This window comes from Tupaia chinensis, unplaced genomic scaffold (genome assembly GCF_000334495.1).
Source record: "Tupaia chinensis unplaced genomic scaffold, TupChi_1.0 Scaffold000567_1, whole genome shotgun sequence".
Classification (NCBI taxonomy): Eukaryota; Metazoa; Chordata; class Mammalia; order Scandentia; family Tupaiidae; genus Tupaia; species Tupaia belangeri.
This window is the reverse complement of record NW_006160080.1, coordinates 1,433,776-1,451,048: the sequence shown is the minus strand read 5'-3', so window position 1 is coordinate 1,451,048 and position 17,273 is coordinate 1,433,776. Positions and strand designations below refer to the sequence as shown.

The window sequence follows — 17,273 nt, the reverse complement described above, 5'->3', positions numbered from 1 at the left end:
AATACACTGCATATTGGTTCAGTCAAAGATATTACCATACACATTATAATGAATAGACTTATTTCCATTTTGGGTCTTTTAAATGTTTTGCTCCTTTCTTATTTCCCTTGATTCCCTTCCTCTCACCCTCCCCCACTCCCCATCTTGCTCTCACACTGTCTCCAGTATCACCATTGCTCTCCAAAATTAATTAATTAAAATTAAATAAATAATTCCTAAGAAAAAAAGATGATGATGAGAAGCCACAAGGCATTAATCCAAATGAGTGCCCATGGCCATTTCATCCAGGGGGCCAGGCAGACAGGGCCCAGTGAGCCAAGTCCCACCACTGCAAAGCTCTGGACTCTAGAGAGCCAGATCACATTCTACAGGCACTGCACAGCCACACCCTGAAGAGTTCTGGGCTGGATCCCTGTCCTGCCAATACTGTTCCTAATGTAAACATCACTCCAGGATGGGCGTGATTCTTGCGTTTAAAGGCACACACTTTTTGTACCATGGGATCTCTAAATGTAGCCAACTGCTACATCTAGGACTCAGCTAAAGAAACAACTGTCTGTTCCAACTTGGGGATAAAACTGAACTGTGCCAGGCCCGGAAGAGAATGGTATCTTGGTTCTCCAATATAGTAGCAATAAAGAATTTTCATGAATGTTTTTTACTGTACCCAACATTTTTTTATGCAGCAACCCTAGATCATAGCCTCCTTGTCAGATGAAACTCTAATATAGGACAAAGTATTTAAGAGCTTAGTCTTTGGAGGTCGGATGGTGGTACAACGGTAGAGAGCAATGCTCTGCAAGGCTGACCCACCTTGGAAGGTTCCAGGTTTGTATCCAGAGATCTCTCTGAGTATACCAGTACACCAGGCACACATGTGCCATGATCAAGGACTGGCAGAAAGTAAGGGTCAAGACCCTGTTGGGGATGCTGTCTCTCTCTCTTTCTCTCTCTCTCTCGGATGAAATAAATTAGTAAACTAAAAACAAACAAACAAAAACTCTCATGTTTTGACACTGGACAGGCCTGGATTCAAATCCTGGTTCTGCCACGAGGTAGTTATGAATGACATCTTAGACCGGCTACTTGACCTCTCTCAGCCACAGTCAACTCCTCTATACTGACAGAGATAGTAGTACCTAGATCTTATGATCACAGGATGCATTAAATATAAATATGTAACATATGGCTAAATTAGTATTTCTAAGCAAGTTCTTAGTACACAGACATTGGAAGATCAAGTTCTGTGCCGCGTCTAACACGGCGCCCATTCCCAGAAGGTACGCAATGAACACCAGGATCTTCTGCAGACTCTGTTTATTCTGCTCCAGACTCGCAGCCCACTTCTTTGTGGGCGGCTCTGACACCACCCTTCTATTTTGAGTAGAACTGCCTGCACATAACTGATCGCCTTCCTGAGTTATACAATTGAAATGTTATACAAACCACTCCACTTCCTCTGTCTTCAGTATCAAACAGTAAACTCGGGTTTTTGCTAATATCTCTCACACAGATACACACACGTGCACATATGTACACGCACACACATGCACGCACATCCATGCACACCCTTCTTTGAGAATATGACTTCCCTAGCAGAGGACTCAGAGATACTATACAAGACAACAGCTACAGACACAGAAAAAAAAAGAACTCTTTACCCAAAGGAAAACCCCTGAGAACGGGAAGCTGAAATTGTCTAAGCTGTGGAGTTATTGCCTATGCCTTTGCCATAATATTTGTTTTGTATCTGTTACATACAGGAAACAGCAATGGCTACTGCATGTAAAATAACTTGTTCTCCAAATAGAACTGGCCTTGGAGCTAGCAGAAAATACAGAACTGCCTTTGCCTTCCAAAAGCTTATCACGTAACTGGAGGCACGAAGCAAATGAACGGTTAACTAACCATGCACCGAATGAGTAAGAGCAAAGAGTAAGACAGAGACAAATGGGCTGCTTAAAAAGAGTAAAGCTCTCCTGAAGGCACCGCCTAATGATTAGGGAGATGAAGGTGGAAGGACATTTTAGACATACTAACCATCAAGAACCAACCTAGTGGCCCAGCTATGGTGGCACAGGCATCAGGGAGCTGCCTAGTTCGGATCCCAGACCTGGAAGTTTGCTTTTGCTCTCTCTCTCTCTCTCTCTCTCAATCTCTCTCTCACTGTCCCTCTCTGCTGAGTATGTGTGCTCTATAGCAAATATACAAAAACAATAATAATAATAAATAATTAACATATTTTATTTTCTTTTATATTCAATCACTTAGCTATACATCACTTAGCTTGTAAAGGGAATTTTCCAACATGAATACATTTCACACCAGTCCAGGTGGGGATACTATACACGTTTTCATTAACAGATAATAATCCATTTCTGTGTCCCATAAATGTCTCGTCTCTATTATTTTTCATTAATTCATCTTTTTTACATTCAATCACTGTGTACCATTACAGTATACCAAATGAATTTCCCCATCACGAATACACTGCATATTGGTTCAGTCAAAGATATTACCATACACATTATAATGAATGGACTTATTTCCATTTTGGGTCTTTTAAATGTTTTGCTCCTTTCTTATTTCCCTTGATTCCCTTCCTCTCACCCTCCCCCACTCCCCATCTTGCTCTCACACTGTCTCCAGTATCACCATTGCTCTCCAAAATTAATTAATTAAAATTAAATAAATAATTCCTAAGAAAAAAAGATGATGATGAGAAGCCACAAGGCATTAATCCAAATGAGTGCCCATGGCCATTTCATCCAGGGGGCCAGGCAGACAGGGCCCAGTGAGCCAAGTCCCACCACTGCAAAGCTCTGGACTCTAGAGAGCCAGATCACATTCTACAGGCACTGCACAGCCACACCCTGAAGAGTTCTGGGCTGGATCCCTGTCCTGCCAATACTGTTCCTAATGTAAACATCACTCCAGGATGGGCGTGATTCTTGCGTTTAAAGGCACACACTTTTTGTACCATGGGATCTCTAAATGTAGCCAACTGCTACATCTAGGACTCAGCTAAAGAAACAACTGTCTGTTCCAACTTGGGGATAAAACTGAACTGTGCCAGGCCCGGAAGAGAATGGTATCTTGGTTCTCCAATATAGTAGCAATAAAGAATTTTCATGAATGTTTTTTACTGTACCCAACATTTTTTTATGCAGCAACCCTAGATCATAGCCTCCTTGTCAGATGAAACTCTAATATAGGACAAAGTATTTAAGAGCTTAGTCTTTGGAGGTCGGATGGTGGTACAACGGTAGAGAGCAATGCTCTGCAAGGCTGACCCACCTTGGAAGGTTCCAGGTTTGTATCCAGAGATCTCTCTGAGTATACCAGTACACCAGGCACACATGTGCCATGATCAAGGACTGGCAGAAAGTAAGGGTCAAGACCCTGTTGGGGATGCTGTCTCTCTCTCTTTCTCTCTCTCTCTCGGATGAAATAAATTAGTAAACTAAAAACAAACAAACAAAAACTCTCATGTTTTGACACTGGACAGGCCTGGATTCAAATCCTGGTTCTGCCACGAGGTAGTTATGAATGACATCTTAGACCGGCTACTTGACCTCTCTCAGCCACAGTCAACTCCTCTATACTGACAGAGATAGTAGTACCTAGATCTTATGATCACAGGATGCATTAAATATAAATATGTAACATATGGCTAAATTAGTATTTCTAAGCAAGTTCTTAGTACACAGACATTGGAAGATCAAGTTCTGTGCCGCGTCTAACACGGCGCCCATTCCCAGAAGGTACGCAATGAACACCAGGATCTTCTGCAGACTCTGTTTATTCTGCTCCAGACTCGCAGCCCACTTCTTTGTGGGCGGCTCTGACACCACCCTTCTATTTTGAGTAGAACTGCCTGCACATAACTGATCGCCTTCCTGAGTTATACAATTGAAATGTTATACAAACCACTCCACTTCCTCTGTCTTCAGTATCAAACAGTAAACTCGGGTTTTTGCTAATATCTCTCACACAGATACACACACGTGCACATATGTACACGCACACACATGCACGCACATCCATGCACACCCTTCTTTGAGAATATTACTTCCATAGCAGAGGACTCAGAGATACTATACAAGACAACAGCTACAGACACAGAAAAAAAAAGAACTCTTTACCCAAAGGAAAACCCCTGAGAACGGGAAGCTGAAATTGTCTAAGCTGTGGAGTTATTGCCTATGCCTGTGCCATAATATTTGTTTTGTATCTGTTACATACAGGAAACAGCAATGGCTACTGCATGTAAAATAACTTGTTCTCCAAATAGAACTGGCCTTGGAGCTAGCAGAAAATACAGAACTGCCTTTGCCTTCCAAAAGCTTATCACGTAACTGGAGGCACGAAGCAAATGAACGGTTAACTAACCATGCACCGAATGAGTAAGAGCAAAGAGTAAGACAGAGACAAATGGGCTGCTTAAAAAGAGTAAAGCTCTCCTGAAGGCACCGCCTAATGATTAGGGAGATGAAGGTGGAAGGACATTTTAGACATACTAACCATCAAGAACCAACCTAGTGGCCCAGCTATGGTGGCACAGGCATCAGGGAGCTGCCTCACAATATTGGAGCTGTATGGGAAGACCTGGGTTTGGATCCTGGGTCGACCTAAACATGTCAGGCACCTCCATGGGTGTGCCCATGATCCTGACTTGCTGGAGGGCTTGGGGTAGGATCAAAGCATGACAAGACCCTGTTTGGGGGTGGGTGTCCGAAAGGAAGGAAGGAAGGGGGCGATGGAGGGAGGGAGTCAAAGAATGGATGGGGTGAGACTAAGAAAAAAATGAACCAGCTTGGTTTATTCTAGAAAGATTAAGAAGGAGTAGAACCATACAGAGTAGAAAAGATTTAGGAAAACACACAAGCAACAGAACAAGAAGCACAATATTTGCATGTAGAGACAGGCTCACATCTTCCTCTCAGTGAAAAGGAGGGCCCATCAAAAAGCCACAGTCCCTAGTTCACCACTTCCCCCATACATAACCCCATATCATCACTTACCCGGATAAGGGAAGCCTGGTGCCTGAGAGGTTTCACTCCTGGGCCCCCAGATGAAGGTCCCTCAGACTGGGCAAGGGTCTGTCTAGCTTCATAAGGAGCTGAAACAGCAAGAGGAACAGTCAGCATGGTATGCAAAGATACCACCTGCAAATTAAGACTTTACACTCAAACTGATACAGAGAAGAACTGGCAAAGGAATTAGAGCATGTGCTCATAGGGCCACCTAGGACAGACCAACTGCCATGCTCTGGGGACAATGTCACTGAACAATCCGAAGATAGTCAACCAATTCATGATAAGGCAGGAAAATATTTAAATAAGGTTAAGATTCTAAATAAACTGTGAGGGTAGAACAGTAACAACCTCAAAGGGATAGAAAACAATGAGAGTAGCCTGCAAAAGTGCCATGTTATAAATTTATAAATTCTCTATATACTCCACTTAAATGTTTTCCATGCATTGTCTATCCCTCCAAAGAAGGAAATGAATATGCATTGTGAATGCTAAGAATCAACATTATCATTTATCTTATTTTTGAAAAATAAATGGCACTGTCTTCCTTATCAAATAAATGTAAAACCAAGTAGACCAAAATACAGAAGTGAATAGATGTATTTTATGTTTATATTTATACTATTCAATAACCAAAGTGTTTTAAGTAATTCTGTTACCTTTTAAAAGAGTTTTTAAGTCATAAAAATGAAATGTTTTCACTCTTTTTATTTCCAGAAAACTGAATAATGACCTTGCCAATATGGTAAGGAGAGCATGCAAAATAGCCAGGTAGAATTCAGCTCCAACAGAAAGGAGAAATGATTATCTAAGTTGAAACCACTTCTCATCACTGTGTGTTAGCAGTCCGAGTTTTTGAAAGTATATGGGTAAGTAAAATGTTTTCTTTCTATAGCCTACTTATAAGGAAAATTAAGTGAAAAGATAGCCTGGCACCCTGTTCAACATAGTTTGATCTTTTTAATATAAGGAAGGTACAGTAGCACGCCAAGAACAATTCACTCTTGGGCTCAAATCTGCTTTTCATATTTCTTCCCAGCAACTGGAACACAACGTTATAACACATTAAAATACATGAACACATATTAATTTTTCTTACTTATTTTTAGTAGAGATTTTTGCTATAGGGCACACGCACTCTCCAGAGAGACAGAAAGCGATAAATCACTCCCAGGCGGGATGGCCATGCTGCAATCCCTTCTCCTCCATTCTCCTCTTGGGATCTTGGGCATGCACGCACATGCACCTGATTTGAGTTTTAAGCCACCAGGTCTAGAACTGGAATTTCAGTCGGCCATGTGGGAGTCCAGTGACGAAACTGCTACACCATCTTCAGGCCCCATGAACACATTTTAGAGTAGCAAAATTAGGGCCATAAGGTGGCACAACAGTGGTGCAACTAGTCCCACATGAGAAGGTTCATATTTCACGTCCCAAGACCTGTATAGGAGCACCTGAATGATCAGAGCTGACAGAGACTGGGGGTGGATTGCTGCATCAAGACCCTGTTGGGGATGCCTGTCTATATGTGTGTGTCTGTGTGTCTCTCTGTATGTCTGTGTGTCTCTCATAGAAGAAATAAATAAACTTCGGTACAAAGCATATATAGTAAATGATGGCCTGGCAAATCATTAAGGGATTTTCAGAACCTGCTAAAATGGATAAAAATATTGGATTGTCTGAGAAGTCATAACATATTTTTCTATGCAAAAATATGTCATGACTTTTCCAACAGCCCAATTTTTAAAAAAAAAAAAAAAACATTAAAAGAAACACACACATACCAAAAAAAAAAAAAAAAAAAAACCCACATAATCCAAGTCTTAGAAAGTAAGCCTGAGCCCAGCTATAGGGCATGCAGGCAAAGACACTGCTCCTGAGTAGGCTGGGGCCACACAGGAGGCCTACGTTCAGTTCAGGCTCACCCGAATAAAGCAAGTGCTGTGATGTGCACCTGTGGTTCCAGCTACTTGGGTGGCTGAGACAGAAGGTCCATGACAAAGCAAGACCCTGCCTTAAAAAAAAAAAATAAGAAAAAAACACAACTAAGTCTCTGCTGGTAGGCAGGTATTGACTTCTAAAATGCAGAACTTTCCAAAGTCCTTCCGTGTTGCTGCAACACTGAATAAAACCCCTAATTCCAACTGTGCTAAAAGATTTTAAACACGGTTTAGGGGAGCTTGGTTGAGAGAGTGATCATGAACTTTCCCTGTGAATCAAGTCCCAGTGCCTCTGCTTACCTAAGAAGGAAAGAGCGTCTACTGCCCAAAAGAGACACAGGGAGAGAAGGCCACTACCTGGCCCCTGGCTCCTGTCCTACATCTACGAAGGCCTTCCCTTGGAAGAGACAGACAACTCATTGCTAAGGCCTGGATGAAGACTTGGCTGTGTGTATGTTGGGAAGGGTCATTTCTGGAGAGACAGATTTTCTCTTCCTAACCATTTGGAAAGCTTGGGCTGGCCAACCCTGCCGCTGACTAGAAAGGCAGTATCTGAAGTCCACCCAGTCACAAGTCTAAGTTATGTGTTCCTATCAGCAACATTGGTAACAAAGTCATTCAGACCATCATCAGCCTGACTTCTAACTCATTCCTCAACTGGACCTAAACTCAGGAGGTAAATGGTAGGTATTATTTATTACCTTGACTTACTTTCCTCCCAAATGAAACCTAAACAAGCAACTCAATGCCAAACAAATAATTCTTTGATCCCCTTTGTTTAATAGGAAACTACAAGTAGCATCTTTCTCCAAGAGGAAGAGTATTAAAACAAACAACAAAAAACTTAATGATTTCATCACTGTGAAGTTCAATGTCAAACTGGAACTCCTGGGGCCAGGCAGTGGCACAGCGGTAAAACACAGCACTCTGCAAGGCAGACTCACATGAGAAAGTTACTAGTTCACATCCAGAGACTTCCCGGAAGTACACTGAGTATACTAGCACCCATGACCCAGGCAGGCAGAAGCTGGGGGTGTTGTGGCATTGGGGCCTTGTCAGGAGTGCTGTGTCTCTCTTTCTCTCTCTCTCCCTCTCTCTCTCTTTTGGAAGAAGTAAATAATTTTTTAAAAAAACAACTAGAATGCTGGCAGTTTCTTTTATAGCTACTTTAAGATCCAGTGATTCCACTCCCAGGTGCCAAGGAAACAACAGCATATGTCCAAAACGGACTCATACACAAATGTCACAGTATGCTTAATCCTAACAGTCAAACACTGGAAACAATCCAAATGGCCATCAATGGGAGAATGGGTCACCAAACTGTGGTATGTTCATACAATGGAATACTACTGAATAATCAAAACAAACTACTAATACAACAATATGGATGAATTTCAACCATTATGCAGAGGGAAAGATGGCAGACAAAAATGAGTGCAGTCATTCTGCATGTTTCCATCTGTGTGAAGTTCTAGAACTGGCAAAACCAATCAATGGTGATAAAAATCAGAACAGTGCTTGTATCCAGGGGGCTGGGAGTAGCTTGAAACGGGCATCTCTGGTGTAATGGAAACAGTCTATTTTTGATCAAAGTAATAGCCAGGTGGGCATAACCAAACTCAAACTGAAGGTTTTAAATGGGTGCATTTCATCATACCTATGGAGTGTGCCTCACTTTTTGAAAGAGTCTGAAAGAAAAAGCCATGGACAACCTTGGCACAGGCTGTTGAGAACTGAGAGAGATGGAGAGAATCAGGCTGTGTCCTTACCACCTGGGGGAATGAATGGAAGTGTAATTGGGATGGAATGAGGAAAGAATGGGGCATGAAGTAGAGAGGGAGCGTACAGACAAGTTTTTTAAGGAATAGCAAGGATAGAACTGGTGATTGGCTGATTCAATAGAACAAAAATAGACTCACCTGTGACTTAAAAATCAACATTCAGGGGTCAGAAGGTGGTGTGGTGGTTAAGGGCACTGGACTCCCACATGGCCAACCACAGTTCGAGTTCCAGATTTGGTGACTTGCTCGCTCTCTCTCTCTCTCTCTCCCCCCGCTCTCTTCCTCCCTCCCTCTCTTCTCTCTCTCTCTCTCTCTCTCTCTCTCTCTCTCTCTCCCCTCCTCTCTGATCAGATTAAAATACATAAATAAATAAATAAAGTTAAATAATTCTTTAAAAAAAACAGCATTCAAAGCCAGCAGTTGGCATGGTGGTTAAGGCACTGGATCCCACATAACCGACTCCATGGTTCAAGTCCTGAATCTGGCAGCATGAAAAACGTGCCAGGCACATGTGCTTACATGCCCAAAGTCCTGAGAGGAGAATAAAGGAGAAAGGATTATGGTGTGACCATCTCCCCAGGGGGATGATTTCACACTTTCCCTCTCTCTCTACCTATCTCCAGTGAGCACACATGCCCTATGGCAAAAATCTTTAAAAAAAAAAAAAAAGAAAGAAAGAAAGTCTATGCCCAAATAGTATTAGAAAAAGGGGGAAAAAAAAACTACTTCTCTTGGGTCATCATAAAAGTGCATTTCTGCATAGAAAAACAGAAAAAAATATGTCATGACTTTTTCTATAACCCAAAGAAAAAGAAAAAAACTGTAAGAAAAAAATGAAGAATTCTCAACCCCACTCAGTTTTAGACACCAGTGGGATAGACTAGTGGCAGGAGAGTGATTTTTTTTTTTTGCTAGTACACATTAGCAACATCATCTTGTATCTGCATAGGATTTAATTTTCCAACAGATTTTGTACTCAAGTTCTCACTTAATCCTCATCATACCTCTAAGGGACACCATCACGCTAGCTTAAAAGAAAAGAAGAAACCATGGTTCAGAGAAGTTACATGGCTTACCCAAAGTCATGCAGCTGGACACAGAAACCTACACCTCCTGATTCTAATCAAAAGCTATTTCCAGCATGCCATGCCTACTTCTCTCTGCAAGATGACAGCTTCTCTATAGTTGAGCCTAGCTCACATTTTTATTTCTGTCCCTGTAGCTAGAAGTCACCATTATTTTTGATAAAGCAAAAACCTGCAGAAACTGGGTCATTTTCAACCACAGTCCACAATAGAAAGGGGAGGATACAGACATCCAATTCTGGAATACCTTTAATTGGTCATATCTTAAACTAGGAGCCTGAGCCTCAGGAGGACAAGATGCTGCAGTGAATTTATGGAGCGCTAAGCATTGCAGCCCAGGAAGCCAACTCTGCAAGTCATCCTCAGAACCAGCCAACCAATTTTACCACTAACATGGCCAACAGAGCATGAACGAGAGCAAGAGGCAACCCCACGATTTTGTCCCTCACATGCTTTTCAGAAAAACATTACCCTAGCACTCCCTTTATCCATATTCCAAAATGTAAAAGCTAAATATTTTAATGTATGTGCTCAGTCCTTAAAGGTTTGATCCACTCTTTTGTTTTTGCATAGTTATATTTTTAAAGCAATCTCACCAAGCGAGTTATAACATAAATATATTTGGTATGTTTTCAGAAAGGAGTACCAATTGCAAAAATATGAACCCTTAATGTACTATGTTCCAGTTTAATGAGATCTGTACATAAAAGGTTAAATCATCTAATTAGTTGTTTACAAATCTAAAGATGAACTAGTCTGTAGGACTAGAGGCAGCATTACTGAGGTATGTTTCATTTCTTTAAAAAAAATAAATAAACCTGGCTTGAGAATATAAAATTAAATTGAGCCATGCTTCCAAAGACCGGGATAATTAAATCAGGAAATTAAGCAGCTGCTGGTGTTGCTGCCTGGTAGATGACGGAGTCTCTAAGCCATCACCTGGGACAGCTGGCCCCCAGGTCGCCTCTTACCTGCATGCATCTGTTCTGTGCCGCTCCGCAGCTTGCTGTAGCCATGGCTCAAGGACACCCTCTGGTAATGAGGCGGGGAAGAAGGAGGGGAGGCGAGGGGTGACATCGTGGGAGACTGTGTTTCCTGCTTCAAAGAACCAGAGCAGAGTTCAGAGGCGACCATGCAAGAAACCTGGTGTTCTGAGCTGCAGTTAGGAAGCCTAATGCACCCCTACTGCTGGTGACCTGGCTGATTTAACAAAGCAGGGAAATGTTTCCTCGAAAATGCAGCATGGTTAAAAAGCAGTGTCTGAGGATATAAAATCTCCCAGAGAATCAAGTCTCACCAGTGCCGAGTTACCTAAATTACTAAAACCAGCCTGAAACACAGTCAGTTATTCCAGTAATATTTTCCTTTGGAGAACAAAAGACACTGATCACATGAAATAACATTCATGCTCCCAAGTGTGATCTCTTTGTGGATTTAATGTTCATTCATTAACAAACACTTCTACTTCCTGGCTTTATACTTATCAAGTCTTCCAGCAAATATGAACATTAAAATACATATTTTAAATGTTCAATGTTAAATATTCTTGGAGCTTACTATGCCAAAGTAAAATACCAGCTTTTAAATTTTCTTTTTTTTTTTACAGTGAGAGATTCTAAAACAATTTATTATGGGTAAGCCACTTCTCTCCTAAATACTAAGATGAAGCCTTGTAACAAGCTACAATTTGAATCCCAATTCGAGTATGAACCTGGAATAGGACCCTAGGCAAGGTAAACAGCCCTATTTGCTGCTGGAGTTCCTCCTTTTTAAAAAAAAAAAAAAAAAAAAAAAAAAAAACTACCAAGAGACTGATAATTTTAGAGTACCCAAATAACAAGGGAACTTTGCTTTTTATTAACACAGAGACTGCATAGGTCCCCTTAGTTTAAAAAGAAATATGCAACCTGAGATAAAATTACTCTTTTTTGAGAAAAAGAAAAATACTGGGCCAGCAGGTGGTGAGGAAGTTAAGCTGGCCACACGGCCAATTCTGCAGTTCAGGTCCCAGACCCAGCAGCTTGAAAATCATGTCCAGTGCGTGTGCGTGCATGCCCCAAATCCTGAGAGGATAATGAAAGAGAAGGGATTGCAGCATGGCAATCTCCAGCGTGGCCTTCTCTCCTGGGACATGATTTCTCATTTTCCCTTTCTCTCTCTCTGTCTCTCTCTGGTGAGCACATGAGCCCTATAGCAAAAAAAGAAAAAAAAAAAAGGAAAATATCTTCATTACGAAGCATGCACAGACTGGCTGAGCCAAGCATAAACCCAGCCTACAGTGAAAGGACACATCCTCTTTCACACAGCCAGGGACTGGGCCTACAAATTTCCCAGGGCACCAACCACCATAAGACAGTGGATCCTCATTCCTCTCCAATGCTGGTGGGGAAATCTGCCAAAAAATATGAACTGAACATTTCTATAACCCCCTTTCTTATATATTCCTAAAGAACTGGTTTAAATGTGTCAGAATCATGAAAATGACAGTACATGGAGTGTTAAACAGGATTCGCTACAGCCCCCTTAACTATCAATATAAGAACTAAAAATACATAAACTTCTACAGCAACACCTCATATATCCCACATCATCAGGGTGAGCCATGTAAGTTCATTTTCCAACACTGCCCTTTAAAATTTGTTGCATTTTTAAAATATTTTGATTCAAGTCCTCCTAAACTATAACTATTGATAATTTCTTTGTCTCCTAGAATACACTATGTTGAATACAATTTTACTTCTCTGCATGATTCCATATCTTTATTATTAGTATGGGCTCTACCTTAATGTCTTCAAGGTCTACTTAAATGTGTAGATTATTTACCTCTCTGTGGTAGGCTCACTCTTCTGGGGTCTTATCCTTTGGTCTTTACTAATCACCATCTGACTACTGCAACTGGTGGTCTAATTTTAAAAGTCCATCATCCCTATTTTAGTTCCAAACCTACTAAATGGAGAAAGGCAGAATTTCCCAAGATGGTGTTCCAAACATGTTACCCAAAAAGGATTCTCTAGTGAAAGAAATGTAGTAACTACAGATACCCAGATCTCTACTGCCGGACTTTTCAGGGCCTTTGCTGTGCTAATATACACAATCCATTTCTAAGACTAAGAATTCAGTCTCCCCCCGACACAAGAATGGGATATACAGTAGAAGTCTCCAAACAAACTTAACCAGAGAAATTCCTTTTCCAGACTTCCTTTTGGAGAAGAGGATCTATTAAAAAAACTCTTAGAAGGTACATCTCAGAGAACCCATTTAGAAAACCACTGACCTAGAGAAATCAAGTAAGTATACAAACACTTCAAAAAATTATGGAAAATAGCTTAAAGTACAAGTTTATTTGGTGCAAAAAAAATGGAAACCTATGAATAATTTTTTTCATAATACAGTTTCCATGACCTTCTGAAGACTCCCTTATATTAAATGAGTAACCTTATTTTAGATACAATTCTACATTCAAGTGGGTTCCAAAGAACCTATAGGTGGCTCATGGCATTTCCTACGCATCAGCCTCTTCTTCTTGTTACAAGGAAACTTTACTGGCTCGCTTCCAAGTCCGTAATTGTGTTCCAGATGGTGAGATTTGCTGGAAGCTTAACAGCAGATAAGAGGCCTGCTGGGTGAGGTTTTATGGTCAGAATCAAATGAACATGCCTGATCAGACTGTTTACCTGTTTATCCTCATCGTCCATTCTTTTGAAGGAATTTTTCTCCGTGGTTAAATATGGAATCTGAACCTTGGTCCCATGCAGCTCAGTTGGGTTTCCAAATCGTATTTCGCCATCATTCTTTGACATAAAGCGAGGCAGAGGCAATTCTTTAGGATGAGAATCACAGAAGATCAAGTGAGATTTTATTGAAAAACTGCAACAAGGGGAACTCAACAGCCAAAAGATGAATCATTTTTGAGGAACCATTCAAGAGCACTAAATATAAATTAAATTTTGATTTAAACACAATGAGGACTCCTATAACTATGTCATGGGAGAAAAATGCTATGGTTTAACCAAGGTATTCTGGCGTAACCTTTTTTCAGTGCTGCCGAATTGCTGCAGAACAAATTCAGCTTTGGGACTGATCTCGCACTTCATCCTTTAGTCCAGTACCAAGAAAAAGGATTTGACATTGTATAAATGTAATCATAAGTGACGGACGACAGCAGGCAAAATTTACATACTGCTTAAATATATCAGGCACCGTATGAAGGATGCACACACTTTAATTCATTGAATTCTCACGCCCACTCTGTAAGATAAAACAACCATTAACCTCCCCTTACAAATATGGAAACAGACATGGGGGAACTAAGTAACACCCCTAAGATCACAAAGCTCATCTGTGGCAGTGCCAGGGTTTGAACCCAGGAACATTGACTCTTAACCAGTGCCCTATAGAGCAGTCCCTCATTCTAGGGCAAACTTAATAGTAAAACAGATGTGATTTTTTTTATAGCCGAAGGGCATGTGTGCTCACCAGAAAGAAACAGACAGAGAAAGGGGGAGAAAGCACCCCCCAGCAGGGCACTGACATGCCACAATTCCTCCTCCATTTCTGCATCCTGTCAGGATTTGGGGCACACACGTGCATAGTGTGTTTTTAAGGCCACCGAGGACAGGATTTGAACCACGGTTGGCCACGTAGGATCCAGGAGCTCCCCCTTTTTTTTTTTTTTGGAGATATTTTTGCTATAGGGCACATGCGCTCGCCAGACAGACAGAGAGACAAAGAGATAGAAAGTGAGAAATCACCCCCTAAGGGGGATGACCACGCCGCAATCCCTTCTCCTCCATTCTCCTCTCGGGATCCTGGGCACACATGCACACATGCCCGGTGTTGAGTTTTAAGCCACCGGGTCTGAGACGCAAACCGCGGTCGACTACATGGGAGTCCAGCGACATAGCCATTACTCTAACTGCTAGTCCCCAGGAGCTCCCTTGACCATGAGGGTATGGGACTGGCCCACCCTATGTGATTCCTTAAGGACTTTTTACACTCCACCTCTGGTTGTCTTTTCCTAACAGAATAAGGAAAATGTATGAAGGCAGAGCAATCAACCTAACATTCAGCCAGTTCTACTATCAAAACCATTAGGGGAACCAGCAGTTAGCGTAATGGCTATGTCGCTGGACTCCCACGTAGTCAACTGCGGTTAGCGTCCCAGACCCGGTGGCTTAAAACTCACGCCGGGCGTGTGTGCATGCGTGCCCAAGATCCCAAGAGGAGAATGAAGGAGATATAAGAACTAAAAATACATAAACTTCTACAGCAACACCTCATATATCCCACATCATCAGGGTGAGCCATGTAAGTTCATTTTCCAACACTGCCCTTTAAAATTTGTTGCATTTTTAAAATATTTTGATTCAAGTCCTCCTAAACTATAACTATTGATAATTTCTTTGTCTCCTAGAATACACTATGTTGAATACAATTTTACTTCTCTGCATGATTCCATATCTTTATTATTAGTATGGGCTCTACCTTAATGTCTTCAAGGTCTACTTAAATGTGTAGATTATTTACCTCTCTGTGGTAGGCTCACTCTTCTGGGGTCTTATCCTTTGGTCTTTACTAATCACCATCTGACTACTGCAACTGGTGGTCTAATTTTAAAAGTCCATCATCCCTATTTTGGTTCCAAACCTACTAAATGGAGAAAGGCAGAATTTCCCAAGATGGTGTTCCAAACATGTTACCCAAAAAGGATTCTCTAGTGAAAGAAATGTAGTAACTACAGATACCCAGATCTCTACTGCCGGACTTTTCAGGGCCTTTGCTGTGCTAATATACACAATCCATTTCTAAGACTAAGAATTCAGTCTCCCCCCGACACAAGAATGGGATATACAGTAGAAGTCTCCAAACAAACTTAACCAGAGAAATTCCTTTTCCAGACTTCCTTTTGGAGAAGAGGATCTATTAAAAAAACTCTTAGAAGGTACATCTCAGAGAACCCATTTAGAAAACCACTGACCTAGAGAAATCAAGTAAGTATACAAACACTTCAAAAAATTATGGAAAATAGCTTAAAGTACAAGTTTATTTGGTGCAAAAAAAATGGAAACCTATGAATAATTTTTTTCATAATACAGTTTCCATGACCTTCTGAAGACTCCCTTATATTAAATGAGTAACCTTATTTTAGATACAATTCTACATTCAAGTGGGTTCCAAAGAACCTATAGGTGGCTCATGGCATTTCCTACGCATCAGCCTCTTCTTCTTGTTACAAGGAAACTTTACTGGCTCGCTTCCAAGTCCGTAATTGTGTTCCAGATGGTGAGATTTGCTGGAAGCTTAACAGCAGATAAGAGGCCTGCTGGGTGAGGTTTTATGGTCAGAATCAAATGAACATGCCTGATCAGACTGTTTACCTGTTTATCCTCATCGTCCATTCTTTTGAAGGAATTTTTCTCCGTGGTTAAATATGGAATCTGAACCTTGGTCCCATGCAGCTCAGTTGGGTTTCCAAATCGTATTTCGCCATCATTCTTTGACATAAAGCGAGGCAGAGGCAATTCTTTAGGATGAGAATCACAGAAGATCAAGTGAGATTTTATTGAAAAACTGCAACAAGGGGAACTCAACAGCCAAAAGATGAATCATTTTTGAGGAACCATTCCAGAGCACTAAATATAAATTAAATTTTGATTTAAACACAATGAGGACTCCTATAACTATGTCATGGGAGAAAAATGCTATGGTTTAACCAAGGTATTCTGGCGTAACCTTTTTTCAGTGCTGCCGAATTGCTGCAGAACAAATTCAGCTTTGGGACTGATCTCGCACTTCATCCTTTAGTCCAGTACCAAGAAAAAGGATTTGACATTGTATAAATGTAATCATAAGTGACGGACGACAGCAGGCAAAATTTACATACTGCTTAAATATATCAGGCACCGTATGAAGGATGCACACACTTTAATTCATTGAATTCTCACGCCCACTCTGTAAGATAAAACAACCATTAACCTCCCCTTACAAATATGGAAACAGACATGGGGGAACTAAGTAACACCCCTAAGATCACAAAGCTCATCTGTGGCAGTGCCAGGGTTTGAACCCAGGAACATTGACTCTTAACCAGTGCCCTATAGAGCAGTCCCTCATTCTAGGGCAAACTTAATAGTAAAACAGATGTGATTTTTTTTATAGCCGAAGGGCATGTGTGCTCACCAGAAAGAAACAGACAGAGAAAGGGGGAGAAAGCACCCCCCAGCAGGGCACTGACATGCCACAATTCCTCCTCCATTTCTGCATCCTGTCAGGATTTGGGGCACACACGTGCATAGTGTGTTTTTAAGGCCACCGAGGACAGGATTTGAACCACGGTTGGCCACGTAGGATCCAGGAGCTCCCCCTTTTTTTTTTTTTTGGAGATATTTTTGCTATAGGGCACATGCGCTCGCCAGACAGACAGAGAGACAA

General features: G+C 41.3%; 1 protein-coding gene across 16 annotated transcripts in view; it reads right to left on the bottom strand.

Annotated features, from left to right (window-relative positions):
* The window catches only part of REPS2 (RALBP1 associated Eps domain containing 2), a 183,111-nt gene that overhangs the window by 149,770 nt on the left and 16,068 nt on the right, over positions 1–17,273 (bottom strand). For 12 of the 16 annotated variants that reach the window (XM_014591378.2, XM_027775465.1, XM_006157969.2 and 9 more), the window contains exons 1-3: positions 13,517–13,661; positions 10,814–10,940; positions 5,025–5,122 (exon numbers count right to left, since the gene is read on the bottom strand). In XM_014591378.2, coding sequence (XP_014446864.1) covers positions 5,025–5,122; positions 10,814–10,940; positions 13,517–13,642 — 351 coding nt within the window. In that variant the 5' untranslated portion in view covers positions 13,643–13,661. Of the gene's footprint in view, positions 1–5,024; positions 5,123–10,813; positions 10,941–13,516; positions 13,662–16,219; positions 16,366–17,273 lie in introns of those variants that run through there. The other 4 variants (XM_027775461.1, XM_006157970.2, XM_027775470.1 and 1 more) reach the window with 2 other exon arrangements.